The 12,961-nt window shown below is 38.5% G+C and overlaps 1 protein-coding gene across 10 annotated transcripts in view; it reads left to right on the top strand.

Moving 5' to 3' along the window:
* Positions 1–12,961, top strand: part of robo2 (roundabout, axon guidance receptor, homolog 2 (Drosophila)) — an 852,180-nt gene that overhangs the window by 776,496 nt on the left and 62,723 nt on the right. For 8 of the 10 annotated variants that reach the window (XM_061972621.2, XM_061972617.2, XM_061972622.2 and 5 more), the window contains 5 exons: positions 103–227; positions 296–467; positions 5,042–5,230; positions 5,834–5,860; positions 10,457–10,499. In XM_061972621.2, the coding sequence (XP_061828605.1) occupies positions 103–227; positions 296–467; positions 5,042–5,230; positions 5,834–5,860; positions 10,457–10,499 (556 nt within the window). The remainder of the gene's footprint in view (positions 1–102; positions 228–295; positions 468–5,041; positions 5,231–5,833; positions 5,861–10,456; positions 10,500–12,961) is intronic. The other 2 variants (XM_061972627.2, XM_061972618.2) reach the window with 1 other exon arrangement.

Genomic DNA, 12,961 nt, shown 5'->3' with positions numbered 1-12,961 from the left:
ACCTGTGTCATCCCTAAAGAATAGCAGAGTGTCTGACTACATATTCATGAGCCACTCTGCTATAGTCGCATATTGAGATGTCCTTGCATTCCTTCTTTGCAGCCCCCAGCGCCCCTCCTCAGCAGGTAACAGTCCTCACCGTGGGAAACCAGAACAGCACTTCAATCAGCATCTCCTGGGACCCCCCTCCGCCGGACCACCAGAATGGCATCATCCAAGAGTACAAGGTCTGTTTATGGTGCGTCACAGGGCCACTAGTACTTTTACCTTATTCTCTCCTCCTTATGTGCCACAGATCTGGTGCCTGGGGAACGAGACGCGTTTCCACGTGAACAAGACGGTGGACGCGGCCATACGCTCGGTAGTGGTGGGCGGGCTGCAAGTGGGTGTGGTCTACCGAGTGGAAGTGGCCGCCAGCACCAGCGCAGGGGTGGGAGTGAAAAGTGAACCCCAGTCCATTGTTATCGGTAAGGAACAAAATAAGTTTTTGGAAAATATTATTCAGGGATTCCTGGGTGGACCTCGCGTGAGAGAAAGTTGTGGGGTTAATCATTTTGCAATTCGGTCTGTTAAAAATGATGGAATCGCCAATCTAATATCAACTGATGCTGTGGTCAAATTGGAATTAGCACAAAAAACATTTTAAGATATTCAACACTAAAGTGAATAGTGCATCCTCTTCCCCCAATTTGTCACGTATCATTTGTCGGGTAAACGGCGACGGATGGGGCCATATGAGTCCCCTTCCGACTTTAAATGATGGCGAGCCCTTATTTCCCCAGTGTCACTACCATAATCCGCCATGCAACATGGGGCATGTTTGCCAATGATTGCGTGGCAGTCTTATTGTGTATTGTGCACACTTTTGTGTCCATGTGTTACAGTCAGTGTGTCTGCAAGCTCCATAAAAAGTGTCAAACCAGCGTGTCTGGGGTGTGATAGGAGATCAATACCGTCCTCTCCTTTCATTTCACATTGTGTGTTTTACCCTCAATGGAGTGAATTAGAGGCTGAGCTTGACAAACAACCTGCTCATCCGGGGGGTTTGTTATAAGCTTTGTCCTTTTTTTTTTTGTGTCAGTATGTTATATTTCACTGCACATCCTTCGGGTCCATATTATGACGTTTTGGTCAATATCTTCACTCAAGTTTAAACAATGCTTAGTCCGACCCGCAGCAACTGTCACATTAAGTACACCTGCACAATACAAGAGTTGTATCAATAAGTCTGTCTTTGCAAACATAACTTAATAGTCATTGGCCGGAAACTGTCATTACATGCATTTGCATTCACTGTTAATGCAGTCTTGTCTTTGGAGGCAACCCCGAAAACAATCTTCCTCCTAGAATTTTAAAACCGTCCTCTTGTTGCACAATATCTAAATGTAGGAACTCTGTGCCGTCACTTGTGGGCGTCTCGCTCACTGTTCATGCAGTCCTTGGCTGCTCTACACGTCAATTAGAGGCAAACCTAAAAAGAAAACACAATTTCCTTTCCTCAGAAAGCGCCTACTCCTGTTGCATTTCTCTCTAGTTCCTGTCTTCATGCATGATATCTAAATGTGGCAACTCAGTCTGGTTTCTCACTTGCTGTTTATCCAGTCTCTGTGCTCTCATTACATGTTAATCATTACAAACGGCATTGATGCAGCCTTAATGCGTATATTACCTAACTGACATGCCAAATATGATCCAGCAATGATACTCCTCAATATCAGATTACACATTTAGTTTGACGTGTAAGGATGGGTACCGATACGGTATCAATTCCCGGAACCTGGGAATAGAAAACAGCACCAGTTTTCGGTGCTTTTGTTTGTTTATATGGTAATAAATGTAAATTTGTTTAAAATACTATCTTATTTGCGATTTTATTTATATGTACAGTGGCGCAAATGCACCAAGTCGTTGAATTTCTATATTCTTGATTCAATAAATATAGGGTATGTATGTTCTCTATATCCAACATTATGTATTATTATATGTTTTCTTTTTTGTAACACTGTTACTGAGTGACGCGTACATTTGTAATTGTTTCTCCATGTTTCTACACAATAACGCAAACATGGTAACACTACAGAGCAGTACAGAATATGGAGTGAAAGTAAAATGGAGGCTTCTCAGAGGGTGAGATAACTCCTGGAAATGACCTGCTCAGAACGGTCAAAGGTGTAGATTTGTGTATCCGAGGTAAAGGAAATGGCAGGGCGTCTTCTTCTAATGGATTTATTACAATCTTTGGCAAGCTGTGGTCTATAACATGGCACACAAACAACAATCAGAAGTGCAGCCAATATTCCAAACAGATAATGTGTCATGAGACATGCAATTATAAATTAAATACACAGAGGACATAAGTAAAGGAAATTAAATAAGCTCAAATGTACCTGCACAAAAGACATAATGATGCAATGTACAATTAGCTAGCCTAAATAGCATGTTAGCATTGATTAGCTTGCAGTCATGCACTGACCAAATATGCCTGATTAGCACTCCACACCAGTCAATAACATCAACAAATCTCACTTTTGTGCATTCACGCACAGCATAAAACATTTGGTGGACAAAATGAGACAAAGGAGTGTCATAAAACACATTTTCTGTGGCATTGTCAGAGAAAGTTATACATGTAAACAAACTGTTGAGTCACAGTGCACACAACTACAGTGAGTTCAAGGACCGCCAAAATTATTAGGACAAAAGGGGGCTCGCCGAATACTCTCATCAGTGAAGCCATCCATCCATCTTCTTCCGCTTATCTGAGGTCAGGTCGCGGGGGCAGCAGCCTAACCAGGGAAGCCCAGACTTCCCTCTCCCCAGCCACTTCGTCCAGCTCTTCCTGGGGGATCCCGAGGCATTCCCAGGCCAGCCGGGAGACATAGTCTTTCCAGCGTGTCCTGGGTCTTCCCTGTGGCCTCCTACCGGTCAGACGTGCCCTAAACACCTCCCTAGGGAGGCGTTCGGGTGGCATCCTGACCAGATGCCCCAACCACCTCATCTGGCTCCTCTCGATGTGGAGGAGCAGCGGCTTTACTTTGAGCTCCTCCCGGATGGCAGAGCTTCTCACCCTATCTCTAAGGGAGAGCCCTGCCACCCGGCGGAGGAAACTCATTTCGGCCGCTTGTACCCGTGATCTTGTCCTTTCGGTCATAACCCAAAGCTCATGACCATAGGTGAAGATGGGAACGTAGATCAACCGGTAAATTGAGAGCTTTGCCTTCCGGCTCAGCTTCTTTTTCACCACGACGAATCGATACAGTGTCCGCATTACTGAAGACAGTGAAGCAATACATATAAACATATTAAACAATGGGCTTTCTAACAATTTGGAAGGTTTGTGTCGTGCATGTTCTCCTACAAAAACCATATTAAAACAAAAAATATATTTTTCCCCATCTTTTTCCATTTTCATACATTTCTGAAAAAGCTCCAGGAATCCACAAGAGCGGTTGCCAACCCCTGTTCTACAGGTAAAAGCCAGTAAATTAGAATATTTTGAAAAACTTGATTTATTTCAGTAATTGCATTCAAAAGGTGTAACTTGTACATTATATTTATTCATTGCACACAGACTGATGCATTCAAATGTTTATTTCATTTAATTTTGATGATTTGAAGTGGCAACAAATGAAAATCCAAAATTCCGTGTGTCACAAAATTAGAATATTACTTAAGGCTAATACAAAAAAGGGATTTTTAGAAATGTTGGCCAACTGAAAAGTATGAAAATGAAAAATATGAGCAGGTACAATACTCAATACTTGGTTGGAGCTCCTTTTGCCTCAATTACTGCGTTAATGCGGCGTGGCATGGAGTCGATGAGTTTCTGGCACTGCTCAGGTGTTATGAGAGCCCAGGTTGCTCTGATAGTGGCCTTCAACTCTTCTGCGTTTTTGGGTCTGGCATTCTGCATCTTCCTTTTCACAATACCCCACAGATTTTCTATGGGGCTAAGGTCAGGGGAGTTGGCGGGCCAATTTAGAACAGAAATACCATGGTCCGTAAAGCAGGCACGGGTAGATTTTGCGCTGTGTGCAGGCGCCAAGTCCTGTTGGAACTTCAAATCTCCATCTCCATAGAGCAGGTCAGCAGCAGGAAGCATGAAGTGCTCTAAAACTTGCTGGTAGACGGCTGCGTTGACCCTGGATCTCAGGAAACAGAGTGGACCGACACCAGCAGATGACATGGCACCCCAAACCATCACTGATGGTGGAAACTTTACACTAGACTTCAGGCAACGTGGATCCTGTGCCTCTCCTGTCTTCCTCCAGACTCTGGGACCTCGATTTCCAAAGGAAATGCAAAATTTGCATGGTTGGGTGATGGTTTGGGGTGCCATGTCATCTGCTGGTGTCGGTCCACTCTGTTTCCTGAGATCCAGGGTCAACGTAGCCGTCTACCAGCAAGTTTTCTAGCAACCTGGGCTCTCATAACACCTGAGCAGTGCCAGAAACTCATCGACTCCATGCCACGCCGCATTAACGCAGTAATTGAGGCAAAAGGAGCTCCAACCAAGTATTGAGTATTGTACATGCTCATATTTTTCATTTTCATACTTTTCAGTTGGCCAACATTTCTAAAAATCCCTTTTTTGTATTAGCCTTAAGTAATATTCTAATTTTGTGACACACGGAATTTTGGATTTTCATTTGTTGCTACTTCAAATCATCAAAATTAAATGAAATAAACATTTGAATGCATCAGTCTGTGTGCAATGAATAAATATAATGTACAAGTTACACCTTTTGAATGCAATTACTGAAATAAATCAAGTTTTTCAAAATATTCTAATTTACTGGCTTTTACCTGTATAGGGACGTAACAGAAAATAATTGTGAAGCACTGCTCTAGAGTAACATATTTCAGAAAAACATATCACTTTTCTGCAAAACATAAATGTAAAACCACAACAATAAAACATAGTTTTGAATAAATAAACGCCCTAAACTGGCAACATTTCTCAATTTACAGGTATGTGTTTGTCCAGTATATGCATTCCAATGACTGAACCTACTCTGCATCCACTCCCCACCACTTATAGGTAAGCCATTCCAGGACGTGATCATCCACGGCAACCGTAACAACAGCATCACAGAGCAGATCACCGACGTTGTGAAGCAGCCCGCCTTCATCGCAGGCATCGGCGGCGCCTTCTGGGTCATCCTCATGGGCTTCAGCATTTGGCTCTACTGGAGGAGGAAGAAGAGGAAGGGTCTGAGCAACTACGCAGGTTGGACAAAGAGTCATTAGTCATGTTTAATCACGTTTAGATAGAAGAAGCGGGTTTAGACTCAGCGCACATCATCATCTCCAGAGGTCCACCCACAGTGCTGTTTAATAGCCCAAGGTGGTCAAGCTGAGTGGGCAGCCTGGTCTCCTCAAGCTGGAGTTAGTCCAGCATCTTTCCTCCCACACGATGACCCTCATTGAATGACCCGCCCCCCCCCCCACCCCCTGGCCGCGGTCTTGTCAATACCAGCAAGTCCATATGTGCTGCCAAAACAGCATGATTTAATTAGGGAGCAGAGAACACTCATGGCCTGACAGCAGAAGAGAACAAGCACATTTCAACAAGTTTCTCTCATTTGTTATTCATTTATGTTTGGGACATTCTTGTTTTCTTTGGTTTGTGGCCTTTTCTGCTGCCTCCTTTTCTGACTTTGGCTCTGCACATCGAGGAGTAAAACCAACTACATTTTGATAATAAGTATATCTCTAATCTAGTCCACCGGTGTGCAGACCCCCCATCATCACCACCACCTCCCATCACCTAAAACACCGCTTACCTCTGCAAGCTTTTAACACACAAACTCTCTGTCTTCTTGTTTTGCAGTTCAGTCCTTCACCTTCACCCCTGCAGGTACTGTTCATTTGTCCCGTCTCCTCACCCCTCACGCCCATCCCCGCAACATATGCCCCCCTCTTTCCGCTTATTAAATACATCAGCCTAATGTCCATAGCTAATCTGACACTGATTGGTTATTAGCCTTGACCAAAAGCCTTGCAAATTCTCTCGAGTGTATTTGCATAGAGTGTTTGTGTTGTGTTTTTGTGTATGTGTTGCGGCCAGTGGCGTTTCTTATATTATGAAAAAAATTTGTTTGGGGCCGACTGTGTCTAACATACAATATCAGTATAAAGTTTGAAGCCACATACTCATCCAATAGCATTAGAAAATGTTCTCACTGGTGCTGGATTTATTTAAATGTACTAAATCAATAAATTATAAAGAAATAACATTAGATAAAAGTACATTGGTCCAAGAATTCAGTTTAACAGAACTTTGCAGTTTATTTTGTTGTTTGGCAGAATTATTGGGGCACAATAATTTTTCCCCAAATTCCATTAATTAAAAAATATTTACATTGCTTGTTTGTGCTGTTTCCTTGGCAACTTGGGTCATTGAATCTTCCAATGCCCCAGGAGGCAGATTAAAGACGGGGAAACACAGCAGCAACAGGAACGTAAATATGCATATTATAGTAACTGTATGGCCCATCGCTTGACCTAAACATAACAAAAACAACGTTATAAAGTCGTCAAACAACTCAAACAGCATTTTATGTGTAGTGTAGATGATTAAAAAGCTAAAAAAAGATTAAATTAAAATAAATAATTAAAACAAATATATATAAAGTATATATATATATATATATATATATATAAAAAAGCATAAATGGGATTCCATGATTGCTGGTGTGTGGCACCTTTGAATTAATTAATCGAAGGGTTCTCAAACTTATTTCACCAAGTACCACCTCAGAAAACACTTGGCTCTCCAAGTACCACTGTAATGACCAACATTAGAATACAGTAGCATAGTAGGCCTAAGTATTTGTTAAAAAGATGGCAGAGGGTTTTATTTAACAAGTATATTTAATGTGTTGCCACTTTAACATTACACACAGTTTGAACAGTAACACGGTGTTTAAATATAGGAAAATAAAACACTAACCACTTAACTCTGTGCATTTTTGGAATATCAATAGATGGAGCCCACATACCACATTTTGAGAATCACTTAATTAATCAATTAATTAATAAAAAGGAACCTAATAATAAAAAAATGAATACTTAAAAATAATTAATGAAAAATATACAGTAATTGAATCACCTTTCTTAAAGAAAAACATTTGAATTCAACAAATTAACTTCAATTTATTTTTTACATGCATTTAAAATGTATTTTTCAATTTATTTTTGTATTATGTTTTTTTTATTTTTTATGAAGAGTTATATAAATACAATGCTCTGACTGGCGGCTAGTGGTGTTTTTATATATCATAAACAAAATTTGTATGGAGCCAACCAATTACCATACTGTGTAGTGATTAATAAACAACATTTAGGTAAGAGTTTGAAGACAGCATTTCTTGTCCAATAGCATTAGAAAATTCCCGTAAACTTTTGATTGAATTTGTTTTAAATGTACCAAATAATAAATAAAAAAAATATAAATAACATTTAGATAAAAGTACATTGGTGCAGTAATGTAGATCAACAGAATTACTCAGTTTTGTGAGGTTGTGTGTTGCAAGGCAGAACTGGTGGGGCACGCACATTGTTGCCCCACCTTCCGATAATTACAAAAAAACTGAAGGCATGCGCTTTCAGTGCCTCACTAGGCAGATAAAGAACAAGGAAACACGGCAACCACATGAACATACATATACTAAATTGTCAAGAATTATAAAAGAATAACTTTCAAATAAAAGTAAACAACAAGCACAGTAACGCAGCACCAAAAATCCTCTGGATTCCTTTACAAGTTATAGAATAGAATAGAATAGAAAGTACTTTATTGATCCCTGGGGGAAATTCAGCACCACAGTTCGCTCACAATAGACAATAATAATAATAAATAATATAATATATATATAATATATTACATATATAATATATAAATAATATAAATCTGTTCTACATATATTCTACATTTATCTGTTGCTAGGCAGAATTAATGGGGCCTAATTAGTTCTGCCCCAAATTTCAATAAATGCAGTATACTGTAGTTTGGGTACTGTTTCCGTGGCAACTCGGAGTACAAGTGCAACACAAGGAAGTAAAATGATAGGGAGACTCGGCACGGACAGAAACACACAAAGGAAACTATACTCTAAAAACATTTATTTATACAAATTAATTTCCTAATTCATAATTCTCAAATAAATCAAGGCGTCGAAACAAAATTACCGAAGGTTGCGACTCAATCTCCATTGCGTCTTGGTTTTTTGTTGTGACAGTTGTTAACAGGTGTCATACAAATGTTGAATCACCTTGTTGTTTTTGTTGATTTTATTTTCGTGCTTGGCACTCAGAAGATGAAAACAAAGTCAAACAGAGAGGAGGCATTAGTGAGGTGATTTTTCTAACATTAGCCAGAGTGCGTCTGAAGAGTGCCACTGCTCTTCCCTCTATTGACAATTAGTTGATGTATGGAGAGTGTCCTGTCTCAGCCTCCTAAAGCTGTCGGCTCCAGCGAGGTAAATCAGCAGCCAAGGAGATTTGATGGAATTTTACATGCTGATGATTTCCTACTCCTTTTAGTGCATATTAATCTGTATTCATATTGGGGGAAAAGTGCTCGTCACGTCACTCTGGCCCACTTTAAAGTGGTTTGAAGCTGGCCAGAAATGTGCCTGACGAGAGATATCGACTTGAGAAGACCTGCTCTCAAACAGTTAAATTTTGCAACTTTGCGAATAAATGATGTGTCCTAACTGTTTTGTCTTGAAGTGCATTGAGGCAGTAGAATATCATAATTTGGAGAAAATAAATAAATAAATATGAAAAGTCTACTGGGTGAAACATTACATTAGGTTATGGAGGTTATGAATTCAATCAAAATTGTCTATGACAACGGCACTAAAGTTGCACAAGTTGGACTATTAATGATTAAGTTGTTTATTTTACACTTTTCTAGGAGTTAGAATATTATCAAATACTAATTAATAATGGTTGTATGATGGTGATGGTCTAACCCGACAATACATTCATTACGTTTGTAGACAAAAATAAAACAAAACATTGAAATGATAGACTGATAAAAGTTATTATAATGATATATCACTAATAAAACAATTATGTCTTAATTTGTTATTATTAATATATATATTTTAAACGCATGTTAAGAGTTGCAATTAGCTTTTTTGTTGTTGCTTTTAAAAATCCCCACACTCTGCTCATTGAAAACAATCAACCAATTGGGGGAAAATAATGTAACAAAACAGTTATACCGGTAATTCAAATCAAAATATTGAATTCATGGTTTTTTTGGTATTAACTATATTAAATAGAAATACAATTATTCAGACAATAAATACGAAAACATGTATATTGAAATTCTAGACTTATATGTGATGTTTATTGTTAAAAAAAATACCCACAATCTGCACTTTAAAAACAACCAATGGGGCAACAGTAATGTAACAAAAAGTTATATATGTACTTAAATATATTTAGTAAATTAAATAAATGAAATGTATTTTATTATAATATGTAATAAAGGCTTCACTATGGTGATGTTTTAACACTGGACCTGACAAATGCAATATCTATTATATTTTTTATCATTACATTTTTTTGATTGATACTTTTACATTTTACATATATATTTTAATGCTACACTCTTTTAAATATTATTATCAATAATAATATCAATATAAATGTGCATAAAAGCAATTCTATGAAGTGTTGACAGTGAATCTGACATCCTAAAAGAGGGAGTATTCCCTATTCAGATGACGTCACTCTCTGAAAAGACCCCTCTGATGCCTGCGTCCCCCCAGGGGGTCTCATGCCTGATCTTGTTGAAGTCAGAAAGCCTGTGAAGGAATGCTGATGTTCTCTTTTATCTGTGGAACGAATATTGCAGGATCACTTTCTCTGTCCCCCCTTCCCTTCCTCCTGGTTACAAAAAACTGTTGCAGCCTCTGAGGTCTCCATGCTGCTTTGTCATCTACACATGAAATGGATCTAACACCCAGACTTTTGCTATAGCGGCCGCTTGTTATCTCTACATCCTTATACCGGACCCCCCACCCCCAGTTAGCCGTCTGACAGAAAACACTGCATGATTAATGATCCCGCTGCCTTTTTTTAATCATTTTTTGGGAGCCAGATTTAATCATACACCTGATGATAATCCAGCAGCTAAATAAGAGACATGGAAATGAGTTTTGCTTCTCATCGGGCGTCTCGTCCTTGAGCAACACATGACGTTTTCAACTTATGTAAAGCCATCCTCATTATTGACCTTTTTTTTTTAATACCTTTTTTTTTTTAAGACAGTGGGCACAGAAGGGGCATCCCACATCACTTACTGTATGGAACATATTTAATGAGCTTTGCAGGCGCATTAGAATACTAATGGCATCTTATCTTAATTATGGAGATACATTCGATGTTGGAAACTTAATATCTGGCCTCCGTCTCTGCTCTTTTTCTCCCTCTGTAGTGACGTTCCAGAGAGTTGACGGCGGCCTGATGAGCAACGGGAGGTGAGTGTCTCACAAGCAGGGGGGCGATCATATTGGGGGATACAAATGTAGGAAATTAATTAATCATATTATAGGGTTGTCAAAAAAAGCTTCTTTTGACCAATCTTAATCAATGAAAAAAAAATCGATAATCGATGTAATTTAAAAAAAAAATTTATTCTGTCCTGTCCAACCACTCAGACAAAACATATAGTTGATGTATCAATCAATCAATCAATCAAAGTTTTCTTATATAGCCCTTAATCACAAATGTCTCAAAGGGCTGCACAAGCCACAACGACGTCCTCATCTCAGATCTCATATCAGGGCAAGAAAAAAACTCAACCCAATGGGAACAATGTGAAAACCCGGAAGGGACTCCCCTTCCCCCTTGGGTGACCAGTACAATGGATGCAAGTGTATACGATTAATAATGTGAGAGTCCAGTCTATAGTGGGGCCAGCAGGGCATGTTAATGGCCATATCTGCTGTAAGTATTTACTATACAAAAGAGAAGTATGTGATGCTTCTCTTGTTGCCTTATTTGTATTTGACTTTATTAATTAAATGTGTGGGTAGAATTGTACAATACCTGTGTTCTTTTAAAAAATGTTTACATTTATCGCAGCTGTTTATTTTATGAAGGAACGTAGTTTATAATAAAACTGGCAACAAATGTTATTGAAAAGTATTAAATCAATCAATAATCAATCAATGTTTACTTATAAAGCCCTAAATCTCAAGTGTCTCAAAGGGCTGCACAAGCCACAACGACATTCTCGGCTCAGATCCCACATCAGGGCAAGAAAAAGTCTAGCAGCCGCATTTTGTATCATCTGTAATCTTTTAATGCTAGACATAGAGAGACCCGAAAATAATGTTACAGTAATCGAGAAATCATGAATCGTTTTGAATTGAGAATTGATTGTGAATCGAATCGTTTCCCCCAAGAGTCAAATCGAATTGTGTGGTGCCCAAAGATTCACAGCCCTAATGAATTATGTTTGTCATTTGTCAGTATATAAACACATTTAGTATGGCCCCTCCTTACATAGACAAAACAAAAACAATTATATAAAGTTGTTAAACAGGAAATAACCCGACAGACAGCAAGTAGTGTACATGATGAAAAAAGTTACAAAATATATATTTTTGATTAAGTACTAAAAATATATAAATAGAAAAAATATATATTAAAGTGTAAATTGGATTCCATAATTGTCAATCAAATAAATGAATACATTAATTAATTAATCAAAACGTAACCTAATAATTTAAAAAAAATTGTATCTGATATGGTTAAAGGATAATAATTGAATCGCGTTTCTTAAAAACAAATACCAGAATTTTAAAAAGTAATTTAAATTTTATATTTTTTGCATTAACATTTTATTTTATTTTATTTTACTTTTAATTATTATTATTATTATTATTATCATTATACTTATTATATATTATTATTATAGATGAAGAAAAAACTATTCTAAGACACTCCTACCATGGTTTTAATCTCTTAGTTCTCCAGGTTGAAGTATGGCGATTTGTGCTGTTCCTCTTATAGAACCATTATTATATTTAAATGTATATTTAACAATAATTATAATTGAATCAACAAAACAGTATTTAAAACTGAATTATTTTCTTGTATTTTTAAAATGTCTTTTTGACTATTTTTATTATTATTATTCTCATTATTTATGAAGGGCTGTAAATGCAATGTTCTGTAATATTACCATTGTCCTGAAATGTGTTGGATAATGACTGGTTCAAAGGTTACAGGGAGTAACGGTACTAATGGCCCACACATTAGGGGGCCACACAACACTTACCTTGCCCGAGGGCACCGCGACATTCCGGCTCACCAAAAACAAAGAAAACAAGCACCTGACTTGCACGGTCAGTGTTAATCGCCGCATGTGCCAGTCTTCACCCAAGGCTATACGCTTGTTAATTCAACGTTTCCTTAACTTACAGCCGGTTGCTGTAAGATCCTGCAAGAACACTTGATAGATAGCCCCTGCTTCTTTGTGTTCCTTTTGGCACCGACACAGCATAGCATACAAAATATACATTCCCGACGCATCTCCCGCGTGTATGCATCGGTAGATGAACTCATCAATCTCTTCAACGGAATTAAGCGAAACAATTTAAGCAGAGAGGGCTTTTATTTTGTCATTTATCTTGCACTGCCGGCTGCAGGCAACCCAGCGGCCCTCTGGAGTGATAAATTTGCCTGTCACCTCGTGTGGGCGGCTGGGATCTGAGCACGTGTAATAATGTAAAAATAATTACCCACGGGATAGGTGTGTGTGTGTGTGTGTGTGTGTGTGTGTGTGTGTGAGGAGGCGCTCCCCCTCATGAAACCCCCCAATGCATACTGCTCCGTCTGGGTGCATGTTAGTGAAAGGTCTGTAGAGAGCAAAGCCACTTCTCAATGACACCAGTCACCCAGCATGTGGAGTTATTTAGGGATGTTCTCCTGA

This window comes from Nerophis lumbriciformis, linkage group LG17 (genome assembly GCF_033978685.3).
Source record: "Nerophis lumbriciformis linkage group LG17, RoL_Nlum_v2.1, whole genome shotgun sequence".
Classification (NCBI taxonomy): Eukaryota; Metazoa; Chordata; class Actinopteri; order Syngnathiformes; family Syngnathidae; genus Nerophis; species Nerophis lumbriciformis.
This window is presented reverse-complemented; position numbering and strand designations above follow the sequence as displayed.